The sequence below is a fragment of the Benincasa hispida genome, chromosome 9, assembly GCF_027475165.1.
Source record: "Benincasa hispida cultivar pf3 chromosome 9, pf3_genome.v1.1, whole genome shotgun sequence".
Taxonomy (NCBI): Eukaryota; Viridiplantae; Streptophyta; class Magnoliopsida; order Cucurbitales; family Cucurbitaceae; genus Benincasa; species Benincasa hispida.
This window is the reverse complement of record NC_143486.1, coordinates 24061192-24081302: the sequence shown is the minus strand read 5'-3', so window position 1 is coordinate 24081302 and position 20111 is coordinate 24061192. Positions and strand designations below refer to the sequence as shown.

General features: G+C 28.8%; 1 protein-coding gene across 3 annotated transcripts; it reads left to right on the top strand.

Annotated features, from left to right (window-relative positions):
* Positions 1-4992: 4992 nt before the first annotated feature.
* Positions 4993-6978, top strand: LOC120087311 (RNI-like superfamily protein). 3 transcript variants are annotated; one of them, XM_039044278.2, is made up of 3 exons: positions 5003-5140; positions 5236-5312; positions 5447-6978. In XM_039044278.2, exon 3 carries the CDS (start codon positions 5470-5472, stop codon positions 6688-6690), a length of 1221 nt encoding a protein of 406 aa, XP_038900206.1. In that variant the 5' UTR covers positions 5003-5140; positions 5236-5312; positions 5447-5469; the 3' UTR covers positions 6691-6978. The 3 variants fall into 3 exon arrangements, with proteins under 3 accessions (XP_038900204.1, XP_038900203.1, XP_038900206.1); XM_039044276.2 differs by lacking the exon at positions 5236-5312 and having other exon boundaries at positions 4993-5235; XM_039044275.2 differs by having other exon boundaries at positions 4993-5312.
* Positions 6979-20111: the final 13133 nt, after the last annotated feature.

Genomic DNA, 20111 nt, shown 5'->3' with positions numbered 1-20111 from the left:
TAGTTCTCCTTGTTCCGATTCGGTCTTATATTAGACTGGTTCTTTTATTTAACAAAATGCGTCTTGGCCTTTTATTTTGTCCATAATTTTCTTCGGCCTCTTGGTGCTGTGTTCAAGTCTTAAGATGGACACTTTTATTTTGTTTTATATTTATTTCCATCTTTCACCTTTTATTGATTAATTTAATATTTACAAAAAGAATCTGCTATATTTATATTATATTTTAATTTTAAAATTTAAAATTCTCCGATATTTAGATTTATATATTAATTTTCAATATGTATGTTAATTTTTTTATATTTCAAATTTCAATTCTGAAAGGCACTTTTATTTATTCTTTATTTTTTTATATCTATTTCCATCTTTTATATTTTCTTTATTTTCTTTATTAATTTTGCTATTTACAAAAATAATTTTATTATATCAATATTTTATTTTAATTTTGAATTTTAAAATTCTCCAATCTTTAAATTTATATATTACTTTAATTTTCAATATGTATATTATTTTTTTATATTTCAACTTTTGATTATTAAATTTTATTTATATATTATCTTAATTCTAATATTTTAGTATATCTGAAATTGAGTAGACTTTTACAATATATATAAATTTTATTGATTAAGACATTCATTTAGCTTAACTTTATTATTTTACAATCACGACATTTACATAATAATATATTAAGTTAGATTTAACTTGACATCAATTTAAGACAAATGGCTCGAGCTAGAGATGACACTTTAGGTAACATATGAAGATCATGATATAATTTGTTATTATATTTAATTTTCATTGGGACTGACTTGTATTAGATGACATACACTTTTGATTTTTTTTTTTTTTTTTTTTATGTTTAATATATGACATATATTTTTCTTTTTCCTATTATATTGTTAAAAAATAGAAAAAAAATAAGAAAAAAACAAGAAACAAGACATAGTTATCAAATAAGTTTCTATTTTTATGTGTGTTCTTTTTAGGAAACAAGAATAGTTATCAAACATATTTTTATTTTTTGTTCTAAAAAAATAAAAAAATAAATAAAAAATAGGAAAGAAGAACGTTATCAAATGGGTCATTTGTAGTCATATTTATAACTTGTAATCTGAAAAGGCCTATCAATTCCTTGTATGGGATAGATAATTACCTTGGATAGATAATTACCTTTTGAGGCAGAGCAAAAATTATAGTTGTTGTGGCTACTTTTGTAGTTGGTATCTAATGTGATGATTGTATAATTCAAATTTTATGGTGCCCAATTATTTATGATATTAAAATTCTATAAATTTCTAGTCAATTAAGTGGGTTTCATGTGAGATTATTATTTTTGCTACTACTTTTGCATTTAGTGGTTGCTATTCATTTGTCATATTAAAATTCTTCAGGTTTCTGGTGAGATTAATCAAAATAGGCCTCATTGTTAATCATTCCATTTTTTGTTTTTGATTTTTAAAATTAAATTTATTTTTTTTTAATTTTTTTTATAATGATTTGTAACTTTTTTAAGTGCCAGAGTTGAATTCTTAACCAAATTCTAAAAATTAAAATAACTTTTAAAAATAATTTTTTAATTTTTAAAAGTTGACTAGATTTTTTTAAAAAAAATATTGGTTAAAAGTAGGTAATAAAACACTAAAATTTAGAGGTGAAAGAAGTGTGTATATTTAATTTTCAAACATCAAAAATAAAAAATAAAATGGTTATTAAACGGGATGAAAAAAAAATTAAATTGAATAAAATATAATTAGCAATATTGTGATTAGAAATACTTCATAAAAAAAATTTGGCTATTGAACTTCGATCGGACAATTGTCTCATAGTTGTAAATAGAGATGTCCATTTACTCTTTTTATTTGGTTGAGAATAAATTTAAAAAATGTTAAAAATTTGATACATTGAAAAAAAAAAACAAATAAACAATAAAACAAACGGGATTTTTTTGGCAGGAAATCTCTATCCCGTGTACATCTCTAGTTGTCAAGTTATTTCCTAGAAAATGAAATTCTACGTAGTTGGCCAATGACTTAATTTCTTTTAAAGAAGGTTTGTATAACTAATTGTGATTAAATATTGCTATGGCTAAGTGTGATTGAAGTATTGTTTTGTATTTTAAAGATTTTATCATATCATAGAGACTATTTATGTAGTTTTATCAAACTATAAGGACTAAAATCAAATTTTTAACACTACAGAAACTATATTCTAACCTTCTCTACACCATAGGGACTAAGATTGTAATTTAACCATATTAAAATTAACAAATATGGAAAAAAAAACACACACACAATATTTATCATTTTCATACTTGTCAAAGACTAATGTTGTTTTCGGTTAAAATATAAATTAAAAGAAGTCTTCTCAAATAAGCTGATAAGAACTTAACTTAATTCATCCTGATAAAATATTACTTCTACAAAGAATATTGACTAAAATGTATACTTTTTCTATTGAACAATTATTAAATATTTCAATGTTGGAATATCGACCAAAAAAGATTATTTTTTCTATCGAACTATTATTAAATATTTCAATATTCGGACTATTGACTAAAAGGTAAAATTTTTCTATTGAACTATTAGTAAATATTTCAAAATTTCAATATTGGAATATGGACGGAAAAAAGTATATTTCTTTTCTATTAAAATAGATATCTCAATGTTGGTTGAAAATTCGTTGTCCTAAGATAACAAAGCTATTGAAGAAGCTCAAATTGTGTTAAAGTGGAAAAAAAGTTGGTAGAATTTTGTCATATCTTAAATAGTTAGGAATATATTTAAATTGTTCGAATAACAAAACCTCTTTTTGAATATTAGAATTGTGATAGACATGAAACTCAAAATACTAGTGTACTAAGGATAAGTATGTTGGAGGATGATGGGTCAAGTAGATGTAGAATCTTTAATTGATGGTTATTGATTTAAACGATTCGTAGGTAAGACTTAAAATATTGATATTGATTGAAATGTCGAAGTCTCAATTTTACAGGAATGTTGATATCGATAATAATTCTAGAAAAATTATAAGAACAAAAGAATTCGAAAAAATATTAGAATCAATAAATAAAAATGAATTCGAAAAAATATTAGAATCAATAAATAAAAATTTTTACGCTTTTTGAACAAGTTAATATACATTTTATTACTTATGTTTTATATTTGACGATTTCTTTTTACGATATAGTAGAAATATCAATTCATCGTTGATGAGTCATGTCGATGTCGGACCTATGAAAATCTAAAAAATCGATAAAAATATTTACGTGCCAAACTTATGAAGAAGCTAGTTAGGCAATTGTCAACTAAAAATGGTCTCTGTCTTATCCCAACAGCTGAAATGGAGAAAAAGAAAAAGAAAAACAAAAAAACAGAACATCTTCTACCGAGCTTAAGCCAAAGCGACCATTAAAACATTTATTCATAGTTTCACAAATCGAATTAGCCTCTTGTAAAGAAGATGGCTTGAGAATTAAATTTTGAAGATTTTTTTTTTTTTTTGGGAGAAGGTGAAGAAGTTGGTCTATTATTTCTCTAAAAAGTTTTGATAATATACCTATATTAATAAACTTAGTAGGTTAAATAACATTTATGTTCCTAAATTTTTATGGAAATAATAATTTAATTCTTAAACTTTAAATAATGGTTAGTTCTATAATTTGAAATAACATAATTCATATCCTCAAAACTTTTGTAGGATTTAATAAAAAAAAAAAAAAAATACATGTAGATGAGCAGATCTAATTAGAAATTAAATTGTTTTATAATCTATAAATAATAGGTTATTATGTAATAAAAAGTGAAATTTGATTCCAATGAGAATTTTCATGATAGAGACTAAATTGTAAAATTTCAAAATATAAAGACTAAATTGTTATTTATTAAAGTTTAGAGATTAAATTATTACATATTTAAAAGTATATGGATTAAATAATTACCAACTAAATTATTACTTCTATCAAAGTTCTATGACCAAAAAAAATCCGGAATCTAATGGCTCATTTGATAATGTTTTCATTTCTTGTTTCTTATTTCCTATTATTTGTTTCTTGTTTTCTGTTTTCTCTTTTTTTAGAATAAGAAACAGAAATATGTTTGATAACTATTAACAAACCCGATGACCCAAAAAAAACCAGTCAACCCAACCCAACCCAACCTATGCGGTTTGGGTTGGGTTATCGATTTATTTGGGTTGAGTTGGTTCAAATAAATAAAAATTTTATGGATTGGATTGGTACATAACCCGAACCAAGCCAATAAATTGATACGTGAAAACTAACATAAATAGAAAATAAAATTTCATTAAATGTTTTTTCAAATTGAAAAATAAAAAATTATAATAAATGTATTTTCTCATTCAAATTGATTAATAAGAAAATTTATATTAAATACATTTTTTCACTCTATAATAAAATATATTTTCTCTCCTTATCATAAAGTAACTTCAAAAATAGAAAAAAATATATAAAATCAGTTATAAATAAATGAAAAAGGTATAATTGTCTAAAATTAACCACAAAAGTTCTTTGAAAAAAATTCAAATTTGAAGACATTATGAAACATGGGATTTTCTTCCAGCCTCTACCTAGAAACCAAAAAAAAAAATCACTAAAACCCTAGTCCCGAACAAAAAAGGGAAAACTCGTCTACGGCCGTTTACAGCGTACAACTTACTCAAACAATCGACGTGGCAGATCCTATTGGGCTTACAACTGTCACTGTCACATTCCAAAGTGCATTTTCGCGTGACTATTATAACTTAACGCCGTCAAGTCCACGTCAACTAAAAGTTCACGACCGTCACGCTTTTTTACCTCTCTGTCTCTTCTTCCCCAACCAAACCACCCTCCCGAGCACGTGACCACTGTCTCAAAAGGCAATAACCCCTCATCCAAGCCTCCCGCCTCGGACTCCACAAGTAGGTTCGGACAACCGTTTGACTCCGAACCTAAAACCCTCAAACAAAAACAAAAAGATATATATAAAATTAATAAACAAACAAATAAATAAATATTCCGCCATTAAAGAAAAGAAGAAGAGAAAGCGTTTCTTGGTTCGTTTGTTGTAGAAACTGAGAGAGGCTGTGGCTGTAGTAATTGAATCTTCTCTAAGAAGCCTTCAAAATTCTTCCAAAAGAAAATCCAGTACATTGATTAGAGATTTTAATCCTTTTTTTTTTATTTTTAATTTTATTGTTTGAAGATTCTGTGATCTTTTCTCTGTTTGCGTCTCTTTGAAGGTAATCGATCTCGCGGTCTGGGAGTTTTTTTCGTTTTTGATCTTTCTTTTTTGCAGGTCTCCGCCATTAATTTAGAGGTTTCTCACGAGATATCTTCCTTTCTTTTTCAACCTCTTGTTTTGTTTCTCACGGGAAAGAGTTCTTAAAGTATTCAGTTGGTTGCACTATATAATTGTATTGTGTTTGTGTTTGTGTTGTTCATATCTGTCAGAGCTTGCTGCTGCTGCTGCTCTAATGGCGGAGGAGAATATGCACAGGGATTTGAGGATGAGGATGAGGAGTTTTGTTGTGATTTTATGGTGTTTGGTGCAATGCTGCTGGTTTTCGGATGCGATTTTGGATCCGATTGATTTTTTGGCTCTGCAATCGATACGGAAGGGTTTGGAGGATTTGCCTGGCTCTAATTTCTTCGCGTCTTGGGATTTCACGGGTGATCCTTGTAATTTCGCTGGTGTTTTCTGTGATTCTTATAAAGTTGTTGCCCTAAACCTAGGGGATCCGCGTGCTGGTTCGCCTGGTCTGGTTGGCCGGATTGATTCTGGCATTGGTAAGCTCTCAGCACTCACGGAGTTCACCATTGTTCCTGGTCGAGTCTTTGGAGCTTTGCCGCAGTCTCTCTTCCAACTGAAGAATCTTTGTTTTCTAGCTATCAGCCGGAACTTCATCGCTGGTACTCTTCCGGCGAATCTCGGTGAGCTTCGGAGCTTGAGGACATTGGACCTCAGTTACAATCAACTCACTGGAGAAATTCCTCGCTCCATCGGAACGATTACGGAGTTATCCAATGTCATCCTCTGCCATAATCGTCTCACAGGTTCAGTTCCTATGTTTCCATTCCGTAGCCTTAATCGTCTTGATCTGAAGCACAATAATCTTACCGGACCTCTTAGCCCTGACTCTCTTCCTCCGTCTCTCCAATACCTCTCTCTCTCATGGAACCGCCTCAACGGTCCTGTCTTCCGCCTTCTCAGCCGCCTTAACCAGTTGAACTACCTCGACCTCAGCCTGAACCAGTTCACCGGAACGATTCCAACTTGCATCTTCAGTTTCCCGATTGTCAACCTCCAGTTGCAACGGAACTTCTTTACCGGTCCGATCCTACCGGTTGATCAGGTGGTGATCCCGACCGTCGATCTCAGCTACAACCGTCTCTCGGGTCCGGTTTCTCCAATGTTCTCCACCGTGCAGAATCTGTACCTGAACAACAACCGCTTCACCGGCGAAGTTCCAAACAGCCTTGTGGATCGATTGTTAGCTGCGAATATTCAAACTCTGTATTTGCAGCACAATTTTCTGACCGGAATCGCGATCAATCCGACGGCGGAGATTCCTCTAAGTAGCTCATTGTGTTTGCAGTACAACTGTATGGTGCCGCCGATACAGACGCCGTGCCCGGAGAAGGCCGGCAACCAGAAGACGAGGCCGATGGAGCAGTGCGGCGAGTGGAGAGGGTGAAATGTGGAAATTCACATAGATCAGGGGCATAAGTGAAAGAAAGTAATTAAAAGTGAAAAAAAGGAAAATGATTTTTTAATTTAATTTAATTTTTTAAATATAGTTTTGGATAATTAATTGATCAATATATACAAAACGGGGGGAATGTTATTATTTAAAATATTCGTTTATTTGTTTTGTGTTTAGTATTTTGGGGATAAAAAAATATGAATACTCTTATTTATGTAATTGCTTTGGGGGAAACCTCTGGATGTTTCTTCAATAATATGTACAAGCTTGGTTATCTCACTCCCTTGATAACAATTTTATTTTTATTATAAATATCATAGCATATATCTATTTTTAGGCTTCGTTTGAGATTGTACAACTAAAAAAAATGATTATAGAAAAATCTTTAACTGTCTAACTTGTTTGATAAAATGAATTATTTATTAATTTAACAAAATCATTTTATAATTTTAACTAACGTGTAAAACTCATAGATACCAACTTTTAGATTTAGCTTTTTAACTAAATCTATTGTAATAAAATCCTTTTATATTAATGCATTTTGTTATATATATTTTTAAATGTTAATTAATTCATTTTTTATAAGAATTATTTTTTATTTATTTGCCCAATAAGATATATTTTTTAAATTTTTATCAAATTATTTAGATTAAATAAAATTAGTTGGAATTTAAATCATAGACATTTTAAAATAAATTATAAATTGATTATCTAGATAAAAATAATTGAAATAATAATTCTAGCTTGATTCATATTACCAAATTATATAAATTTAGTATTAGTTTACCAAACACCATAGCTAATTTTGTTTAATTTAAATTAAAATTTACCAAAAATTATTTTACTCCATTTCACAATTGATTCTTCTAAAAGCATAGTTATCAGCAATTATTTTAACAGCTACAACAAAATCCCAAATGGAGCTTTAGTGTCAAAGGACCAAGTGGCATTTGCCCATTACTCTAGATGTTGTTCATGTGTCTCAAGATTACACACTATTATTATCTATGTAATCCATTCTCTATTTGCCAAATTGCTTATAAATAGTGGCATTTTGTGAGTTTTGGAAGACACATATATTGATGAGAAATCGAAATTATTTGGAGCCAATTTTTTCTTTTAATTTCCTATTTCTATATTTTGTTAGTTTATTTTATTTTATTATTTTATTTATTCTATTTTATTATTATATTAAAAAGAATTTTCATATCTAGTTCCTGTTGTGCTCCTCAATTTTACAACGTTATCAGCAAGAATTTCTTTCATTTCCCTCGCTGAAGGTGGGTCCTAAAGGTATGTCGTCTTTCTCCTCTTCGTTATAATTAACAAATTAAATGTTATTTTGCATATTAAGTACATATTGAATTTCTAATATAAATACAATGTTTTGTGATAGTGTTGTCATGATAAACCTTAGAAATTAGAATTTGTAGCCTTTGACATTAATGACAATAATTATTTGGCATGGGTGCTCGATATCGAAATCCACCTGGATGTCATCAACCTTGTGGAAATAATTAAAGAAGAAAATATGACATCCAATCAGGACAAAGGAAAAGTTATGATTTTTCTTTGTCATCGTCTCCACGATGGATTAAAAATGGAGTATCTTACAATAAAAGAACTCTGTATCTTGTGGAAAAATTTGAAAAAAAAGTATAATCATAAAAAAAACAGTTATTCGTCCTAAAGCTCGTTATGAGTGAATGCATTTGAGGCTACAAGATGTTAAATTAGTAAGTGATTTCAATTCCACATCATTTAAAATCAGTTCGAAATTGTTGTTATGTGGAAAGAAAATTACTGATGTTGATATGTTAGAGAAGACATTTTCTACATTTCACATCTCGAATATGCTCATTTAGCAGCAATATCAAGAGAAGATTTTTAAACAGTATTTTGAACTAATTTCATGTCTTCTTGTAGCCGAGCAAAATAACGAATTATTGATGAAAAACCATGAATCTCAACCAACCAGAACGACACCATTCCCTAAAGTGAATGATGTGACTTTTAATAATAATTATGATCGAGGTTGAGGTCGTGACCACATTAGAGGATGAAATAATTTTTCTTTTCGTGATGGACGTTATAATCATCCAAATTTCAAGAGAATCACATGAAATGACATAAAAGAAGGACTCCAAAAGATAATCAAAAGTTGATGAACAAAAATGCTTCCAATGTGGTTTGATTGGGCAATGGTCACGTATTTGTCGTACATCAGAACACTTAGTTGATCTGTATTAAGCTTTCCCAAACGAAAAAGGAAAAAATATAGAACCAAATTTTACCTACCAGGATAATGATATAGTCGATCCATCCCATATGATAAATTTGGATGTGGCGGATTTCTTTGAATCTCTTGAAGAGAATATCAACACAGTTGATGGAACATCAAGTGTTTCTTTTAACTTTGAAAATAGAATTAATGTTGTTGTTTTTTTGTCCATCTTCATTTTTTTTTCTCTTAGTAAATGTTAACTTTTGTATATTCCAAATATTGTTTTCCATATAGTAATTGTTTTCTTTTGATGAAGAAACTTGGATTATTTTCATATGTTAGGTTATTAAAAAATGAGCAAAGATATATGTCTAACAGATAGTTTCTAAATTGACAATGCTAGAAGCAAAAGTAAATACTTTTCCAAATTGACAATGCTAGAAGCAAAAGTAAATACAATATCAGGATTTGGAAAAACAAATATTATTTTGTCTAGAGGAAAAAAATTTACAGTTGACAATGTATTGTTCTTTAGTCAATTAAAGAGAAATCTAATAAGTTTTAAAAATATACATTGCAATGGTTATCACATTGAGATTGATGGTAAGAGTAATGTGGAATATCTATATATTATCTCTACTGTCTCAAATGAAAAACTATATTGGAAAAGTTGCATGCTTTATCTTTTGGATTATATTATACTCATATACGAGTAATTGAAACATATGCAACAATGAACCTAAAGTTCATGGATCTAAATATATTTGCTATTTGGCATGACAAATTAGGTCATCCAGAGTCTATAATGATGAGAAGAATTATTGAGAATTCAAAGGGCATCCATTAAAGAGCCAAAAGATTCTTCAATCTAATGAATTATCATGTGATGTTTGCTTTCAAGGCAAATTAAAAATTAAACCATGACTAGCCAAAGTGGGAATTGAACCACCTGCATTTTTAGAACAAATTCATGGAGATATACGTGGACCTATTAACCCACAAAGTGGACCATTTAAGTATTTTATGGTATTAATAGACACTCCAACAGATGCTTATTATCAACTTGAAATCTTGCATTTGCAAGATTACTTGCTCAAATAATTAATTTAAGAGCACAATTTCCTAATTATACAATTAAAATCATTCGTCTTGATAATGCTAGTGAACTTACATCCCAAACTTTTGATAATTATTATATGTTAATTGGGATAAGTGCTGAACATCTTATAGCTCATGTTCATACATAAGATGGTTTAGCAGAATCATTTATAAAACGTTTGTAGTTAATTTTTAAATCATTGCTTATGAGAGCTAAGTTTCTTACATTTGTATGGAAATATGTTATTTTACATCTATATGGAAACATCACTTGTATGCATTAGGCCAGTAGTTTATCATAAGTACTCACCATTACAATTAGCTTATGATCATGAGCCAAATATTTTTCATATAAGAATTTTTGAATGTGCAGAAGATGTTCCAATTGACCACAAAACACTAAGATGGTCCTTACAGGAGGTTAGGAATATATATTAGATATGATTCTCCATCAATCATTAAATATCTTGAACCCCTGAGATGTGATGTATTTATTACACAATTTACTGATTATCATTATAATGAGATAAATTTTTCAACATTAGATGGAGAAATTCAAAAGTTGGAAAAAGAAATTACATGGAATATTATTGTCTCATTTAGATCCCCGTACAGATCAATACGAACTTGAAGTTAAGAAAATAATTCATTTGCAAAATATAGCAAATTAATTGCCAGATGCCTTTATAGATGCTAAGAAAGTAACTAAATTATATATAGCAGCTACAAAATGTTCCATAAAAAATTGATATCCTGAAGGAACGATGAAGTTCGAATGCGGAAACGAGATCGTCCCAATTTTAGTTATTCACAGAATTGAAGTTTACATAATAATAAATATTATGCATCATCAGAAAATTATAGCATGCAATAAAGCAAGAGGAAAAGTTTGGATCAACTTATCCTTGAAGCCAAAACCTTCTTCAGAAAGCCTCCTCCCCAATGACGATCAATCATGAATCAAAAGGCCGTCAATGAGGACACCACCACAAAAGCAACCTACATATCTCTACAGGGGAAGAGAGTTCCCAGGAGTATGTGGGCTCAGAGTTTTGAGAGAGGGAGAATAGTAATTTGAGAGAAGAAAATTCTACTGAGAGATTTTTCAGATCAATTTTTTTAGATCTTGTTCTTTCCAAAACGATGAAGAAGCGTTAAAACTCTCACACCCACTAGCACGATCACTTTGAGAGAAAAGAGGGGGGAGGAGTTACAACTCCCTCCTCAATTAATTTTCAAAACAAAATTAATTAAATTTAAAATAATTTAATAAATAACAATTATTTAATAAATTTTATACATACATACAAACATACATATACACACACATATATAATAACCAGCTTATCATATAGTATATTATGTTATATCAAATTAACACATAACCTATAGTTTGTTTCTCTCTCAATAATGCATGACATTTAATATAAATCACATTTATGCTAAATTTAATTATATGAATCTCATCCATATAATTAATATTTGAATCATATTCAAATATTTAATTCCTCTCAAATAAACTTTATATTATAATGTATCAAATACATTGTATTAATTATATCATATATGATTAAATTAAATTGATTATATCACATATAATTAATTCCCTCAATTAATTTGAACAATTTAAATTAATCCAAAATTAATTCTCAATAATCTCTGTTGAGCTATGAGGGGACCTTATGGACCTGTAGATTGAAGCTCCAATGGTACTTGAATAATTAATTAAACTCCTTTAATTAAAATATTCAACATCTATTAACTGCCGATCACTTCACTAAAGACCGATAGTTGCACTCTTCGCACTACAGATATATTTCTGTATCCATTGGATATAACCGGTCAACAGTGTGATGACCCTTCATAAATTGCTTATAGCTGAGACAAAATTACCGTTTTGCCCCTGTAGTTACATCTAACTTCTTAAGTACCACATATGAAGCATAGATATTTCATGTGAAGCAAAGAATCCGTACTAGACACGTATCAGATACCGATACTTCCAGATACTTCCTAGATACATATCTGACATGCGATTTGACGTATTTATTTTTACGCGTACTTTTTTTTAAAGAAAAAAGACAAGCAACTCATCTGATCTTTCCCAATCTAAAACTAGGCAACCTATCTAAAAAGCTCATTATTCGAGTCCAAAACTAAAAGGAAAAGATAAATAAATAACAAATCAAACCTTAGACCAAAATCAACTAATCTTCATCTTCACATTTGAGTCCCCACAAAGTCCACCAAAATATAACCATTTGGATATCTTCAACAATTCAATAAAGAAGTTCTTCGTTTACCTTCATACTTCTCCCTCTAATCTTCTTCTTCTTCTTTGCAATATAAGTCACTTTTCTATTGCATTTTATTAACTATTGTACTTCAACATTTTAGATGTTGTTTTTTTTTGTATTGTATTTCAGTGTTTGTATTCTATTTTGTGTTATTGTTATTAACTTATATGTTAAAATTATCTATATCTAAATTTTTTTAAAGAAAAAAAATGTATCTTTAAAGTATCAGTACCCACGTTTTTTTAGAAATATATATATATTAAAAAATATATAAAAAAATGACGCATCTTTAGACGCATTCGTATCTTAGTTTTTTAAAAATTGACGAATCGCCGTATCCGATCGTATCCGTATCGTGTAACCGAATCTATGTCTGTGCTTCATAGAGTACCACTGATTTCTCTATTGAACGATAAGTCATAATCCAACTATGACCAAACCCCTCTCAGGCCAAGGGAGGGTGTGACGCCATGTTGTTCAAGCCCTGGGAGCAATTTATCTATTTACCCCAAAATTAGGTAAGGAGTAAATTCCGTCTTGTGTAGCTGTGTTCCCAGCTCCCCAATCAGACGAATCCCAAAAAGGTAGACTTATTGAGTCGGTGATCTGACGACTCTCACCCATGCAAATCAAAGAACTGCTTTCATAGCCAGGACTTCACAACTAACTAAAGATTCAGATCATGTCACCTATGGTTATCCTAGTGAAATGTAAGTCTTTATTATTAACGACGTTATGTAAAGAGACTATTCATTTTGTGGTCCGATTTTATACAAATTCTTTTGTATAGAACACCTCCGTTCACATGTCTCCACATGAATGATCAGGATCAGATCATTTGTAGCACTTTACAACAATTGTAGCATCTACAAAGCGGGTCGTATTTGTAGTGTCACTAGGATAAGGTATCCAACCTCATCCATCTACTACAGACAATTTAGATTACCACTTAAACATGATCCACTTGTATGTCTCTATATACATTTTTAAGCTACAAAAGATAACCTTGGATGTTAGTTTATTTGTTTTGTGGGTTAATGCTACTAAATTTCGAATAAAATATCGCATATTTGATTAAATAAATAAATCATTTGTATATTACAATTACAAACTACAGGACCCATGAGATTTAGGGCATTAACCCAACAATCCCAACACAGTAAGATATCATTAATGAGTTTGAGACACGCCAGAAGTGTGGTAGACCGATGAGTTCCAAAAATAAAAATCATTGAAAAAGAAAAATAATTAATAGTAAAAAAAACATTTAGTTGAGGGTGTAAATACCCATTAAAAATTCATGACATGACTAGTAAGGAAGGTGAAATACCTAAAGATAATAATGTGATTTTAATAAACTATGTCATGACAGAAAAAAGATGGAACCGAACTAATGTAGTTATTGACAATATTTTTACATATAATGTTGCTTTTGATATTATACTTGAAAGGGAGGATCCTGAACCAAATTCTATTGAAGAATATCGACATAGAAATAAATGGCTTCAGTGGAAAGAAGCAATCGAAGCAGAATTAAACTCACTTTCAAATCATCAGGTTTTTAGACCAGTAATTCAAATATCAAAAGGTGTCAAACCCGTGGGATACAAATAAGTATTTCTGAGAAAAAAAAATGAAAATAATGAGGTCATAAGATATAAAGCAAGATTATGCACAAGGTTTTTCACAAAGACCTGGTATTAATCATGAGGAGACATATTCTTCATGCACTTACAATAAGATATTTAAATGGCCTAACTGTATATTAAAGTTTGGATATGCATCTTATGGATGTAGTCACAACATATTTATATGGATCTCTTGATAATGATATTTATATAATAATCTCATAAGGATTTAAGGTACCTCAAACATATAAATCAAATTTCCAGGTTGTATTCAATAAATTTACAAAGATCACTATATGGATTGAAACAATAATGATGAATGTGTTACAATCGCCTAAGTGGATATTTGTTGAAAGAATGATATCAAAATAATTCAATATGTCTGTGCGTTTTCATAAAGAAATCACAGTTAGGATTTACTATTATAACTGTATATTTTGTTGATTTAAATATAATTGGAACTCCCGAAAAGCTTTCAAAAGCAATAGAAAATCTTAAGAAAAGATTTGAGATAAAAGATCTTAGAAAAACAAAATTTTACCTTGGCTTGTAAATTGAGCATTTAGTAGATGAGATAAGTTGTTCATTAGTCAACTTATACAGGAATTTTTTTTAAAAAGATTTTATACGGACAAAACACATCTATTGAACATTTCAATGGAAGTTCGTTCACTAGATGTGAAGAAATATATATTTTGACCTCGAGATAATAACAAAGAACTTCTTATTCTTGAAGTACTATATCTTAGTGCAATTGGTGCACTTATGTATCTTACTAATAATACAAGATTAGATATTGCATTTTTAGTAAATTTATTATTTAGATATAATTCTTCTCCAACAAAAGACATTGGAGTTGAATTAAGCATATACTGCGTTATCTCCAAGGAACGACTGATATAAAATTGTTTTATTCAAATAAATCAAATTTGGATCTAGTTGGTTATACAGATTCTGGATATATATTTAATCCACATAAAGCTAGAACTCAAAAAGGTTATCTATTCACACATGAAAGAATTGCTATATTGGCGATTAGTGAAATAGACCATAACGACCACTTCTTCAAATTATGCTGAAATCCTTGTAATCCACGAGGTTAGTCAAGAATGTGTACGGCTAAGATCAATGACTCAACACATTCGTAGAACGTGTGACTTATCTTCTTATAAAAGTCTTCCAACAATATTATACAAAAACAACACACCTTGCATAGTCCAAATCAAAAGAGGATATATTAAAGGAGATAGAACAAAGCATATTTCACCCAAACATTTCTACACTTATGATCTTGAATAAAATTGTGACATTACTGTACACAAATTTGTTCGAAGGATAACCTGACAGACTTATTGATAAAATCATTACCAATCACAATCTTTGAAAAATCGGGGAAGAACATTGGAATACGATAACTCAGAGATATCAAGGGATACTTCCATGAAAGGGAGCAAATAGATTGTATTCTTTTAGAAGTATAAATTATATGAAATATGTTTTTTTTTTTTTCCTTCACTAGGATTTTTTTTTCTAGTAAGGTCTTAAGAAGCAAATATATATAATGGATATCTAAGGGGAAGTATTATAAATATTATTATATATGTATAAAGTATATACTCATTCTTTGTGTCAAAAAATCAAGTAATATTTGCACATTACTTCATGTGTTATCCATGTGTCTTAAAGTTACACATTATTAGTGGCCATGTAATTCAACTTCTACTTGCCAACTTGCCTATAGATAGTGATATTTTGTGGGTTTTAGAAGACACATATTGGTGAGAAATTCAAATTATTTGGAGTCAATTTCTTCTTTCAATTTCCTATTTTTATATTTTGTTATTTTATTGCGCTTTATTATTATATTATATTTTTTTCCATATCCGGGTCCTGTTGTGCTCCTCAATTTTACAATAATTTTAAGTTTTTTGTTTTTGCAATTTATGTTGGTTTATTTTCAAAATTTCTAATTATGGTTTGTTAAAAAAAAATAATTTCTACATTTCAAATCAAATTTCTAAATTTGTATATTTTCAAATCTTTGTTTGATTTTTTTAAAAACATTAATAAAAAATGTATAACAAAACATAGAGTTGAAACCCCGACTTTTTTTTTGGTATTCTAAATCAATCAGCTATAGTTCCTCCTTGCATGTTGGTATGGTACAAATCGATTAGGAATAAGCATAAACCAAATATCATTAAATGAGATCTAAATAATTTTGATCTCATTGTATTTTAATGAAGTAGTGATTTAGGGTTTTTAGTACGACGGCGGGATGGAGAATCAAATCTCCTCTGGAAAGTAATGATTTAGTTACTTGAACTATACTTTGTAACGATTTAATGTTTTTATTTTTAAATTTGTAATCATGTAGTTTATGAATTATTGTATGTAATGATTTTATCTCTATACTTTAAAACTTAAAAGGATTTATTTTTTACCATATTAAATTGTGTTTAGGTATAGTGATTTTTTTTTTTTTTTTAAGAATTGGAATATGTAAGCACGATTGAGATTTCATTTGGAAATATATCAAAATCGAAAAAATAATAAGATTTTTGGCAAATCACGTGTGAGTTATTTTTTGCATTCTTGTTTTATCCTTAGTGGGGTCGCTGGTTTTGTTGTTCATGTTATTATAATTATGCTGTAATTGTTGAAGTTGAAGTAAAGATGCAGGATACAATATAATTGTTGAGACATCTTTATCAAAATGCAGTCTAACTGCAATAAAATAATAGTTAATTGCTTCTCCTGAGATTTTTCTCACCATATTTGAATTCAAAATTTATTTTATATTAGTAACTTAGATTCTATATAACTACTTTTCGAATTAATAATAATTAACGATACCATGATTAACGATACCAACTTATTTATTTTTCTTCAAGATAGAAATTTAAATTCTAATATCGTATTTGATTTGTTCAAACTAATTTTCAATTTCACCTTTTTAAAAAATATTCTTTACATTTTTAAATATTTGTTACCAGATTTGATTCTATCTAATTTTTTTCATTATTTTCTACATATTTTTGTCAAATTAATTTTTATCTTTTTCATATTTTTGAAATTTTCAATTTTTTTTACTAATTTCGAATTTTATGCCTATTCTTATCAAATTCAAATCAATCTAAATCTTTCTTAATCAATATTTAAAAAAAGTGTTTGTTATTAACACATAAGTTTAGAATTCAATTTTGGTTTGTCTTGCTTTCTTCTCCAGTATTTAATTAGGTTTCATTTTTATGGTACATGAGATGAAAATTCTCATTTTTGGTTGTTGAGGCCTACACTCCGTCAAACTCATCCTTTCACAATTTGTGGAACATATCCAAAGTAAGCTTTTTCCTTCTCTGGCAATCTAACTATATCTCGGTTGACAATATACCGAGATGGTTCTAACAATTCTAATCTCATTAATATTTTTGAAGATAAAAATATTTTGTAGTTGATGTCGATTTTATTGGACTGCCCCCCAAAATGATATATATGTGTAGTTGTGAGCATGTCTCTCATGTTGGTTTGGTTCGAATTCTAGAAATATATTGTATTTCAATAATGAGTTAGCAAGAACATATCCTCCACTCCAACCTTTTGAGTGCAATACATTGTATTTGAATAATGAGTTAGTAGAAACGAAGTGATTGCCCTTTGTTTACTTTTTTTCCCTAGTTATTCTAGCAATTCTCAATCTTTCACTGACTCCTGTTCTATGCCTTTGAATGGCGGATTAATTTTTAAATTTATGAGTTAAAAGTTGGTTATAAATAGATATATAATCCTTTTATATTTTGAAATCCTAAAATATAGGGGATAATATTTTATATATAAAAGATTTATTTAATTTCCCTAAAGATTATAATTAGTTTAAAAACACAATCTTATTTCTATATTTTAAATAACGAGTAAGTAAGTCTTTATTTATATTTGAAAAAAATAAATAAAATCTTTATATATCATATCTAAAGATTGTGGTGAAAAGGAAGATTGAGGAAGGTTTTAGGTTTGTTTATCGGTGAAAAAGTGTTAGGTTTGTTTCCTTGTCGGAAACAGATCAATAAAGAAGTGCTTTGAATGGGAAAATGAGCTGCGTTTCTCTACTATTTCTGGTGGATTCTGGGGCAGCGAAATGGAAGAAAAAGTCTTTTTAATCTTGATTTTGTGTTGCAGTCACTGGATTGCAGGATGGGAGGGATAGACCAAATATACTAAGATTATAAAGACAAAATTGTTACATTTAATTAACAAAAAAAAAAAATTGTTATGAGTATTGCTTATGTCTTCTAATCATTGAGATTCAAAATACAAAGACTAAAATCATTAATCCAAAGAAAGTATAAGAATCAAAATCCTTAATAAAAAATAAGCTACGATTATTTAAAAGAAAAATAAACTCTTAAACTAATATTTTTTAGTTCAAAAAATAAGGAAGTGAATATTTTAATCTCCAACTTTAGATATCTAATGCCTCAATTTATATATGTGTGTGTCTTGATTAGTCAATAATTATACAATTTCTTCAATTATGTAAAGTCGGGGATCCAATTTTTAACACTTGTATAAATTTGAGGGCTCAATTTTTACAATTGATTGAGGGTCCAATTTTAACAACGATATAAGTTTGAAGACTCAATTTTTACAATTGAGGGTTTGAGGATATAATTGCAACGACTATGGCCATACTTTAGTAGTGGTTTTGCAATTTGCTCAATAATTTAAGACTTGGTACCCTTAACTTCAAGAAATTTGAATGATTGATGAAAATTTAGAACTAATTTGGTTTGATTTTCATATTTGAACAAACAGACCTTATAATTCCATTGTAAAGATGAAGCCATGTAATTAACAACTTATACAAGAAGAGATTGGGTAGGGATAATTAAACCACATGGGGAATTATATAAAGAAATCACAAAGTGTAAGATATAAGTCATCAACAACAAACTAAGTAAAATGTGTTTGCATTGTCTCACACTTTTTATTTTACTTCATTTAATGTCTTTTGTTTTCTCCCTATAACTTTACAACCAAAAAATTTGAATAAACTAAACCTTGTTCCCATCAATCCCAAAACTTTAGTTACTTTTCCTAAAATGAAATCTTAATTTAATTCTTAGTAATTTGAAGGAGACAAACTTTGCTAGGAAACTTGGGAACTCTTAATTCTTAGCCCTTTATGGGAGACAACTTTCAATTACTTCTCTCCAAAATGAATTCTTATTTTACTTCATCTTAGTGAATTAAATTTGTGTATCAATCATGATTATGCAACAAGTTGGCTCATAAAGAGTGGCAAAGATCTCTATGGATGAGGAAACCAAAGGATTTTCCAAATGAAATTAAGGTGCTAGAGAGATAAATAATATAATTAGGGTTTTTGTCCTAGTGCTTTCTTATTTTAGTTGGTTTCTGTAAAATTACAAATTTAGTCTTAAAATTTTAGGTTTGTGTTTGATAGATTATTGAATTTTCAATTTTATGTTTAATAGATACTAAGATTCTATAGTATATAATAGATCCTTACACTTACAATTATGTGAATGTGTGAATGATCTATAAGACACAAAAATAGAAAAATAAAAAATTTATTAACCACAAGATTGAAAGTTTAGGGACATATTAAACCTTTTTTAAAGTTCATGGATATATATTAAACAAAAACAAAAAATTTAGAAACTGAATTGCAATTTAATAAAAAAAAATATTCTCTTAGCAAATCGTGGAAGAAGACATTTTTTTTTTCTTGATGTTCACTTCACTTATAGGTTTGAGAATGGAAACTTAATCTTCTTCTCCTTGGTAGAATTATGACCATCTAAAAAGAAGGTTAAGGGAGGAAAAGGCTTGAAGTTCAACAAGAGGCATAATTATTAAGGGAAGATTCATAATCACTTAGAAAGTAAAAACTACTTTGTCCTTTATGTTCTTGTATGTTCAATTATTATTCAAAGGGTTGTTAATAATTTACCAAAGTTTCTTCCACAAGTAGGATTAGTGGGCCATATTTTATTATTAAATAAATAGCTTCAATTTTCACTAAAAAAAATATGTTATCCAAGTCGGGGCCCTTGTAGTTTTATGTTTCCTCTCTTTCTTTTCAATGCTTCCTCCAAAAGTTCTCCTCTCAACCCATCATTATCATCTCCATGAATTTAAAAA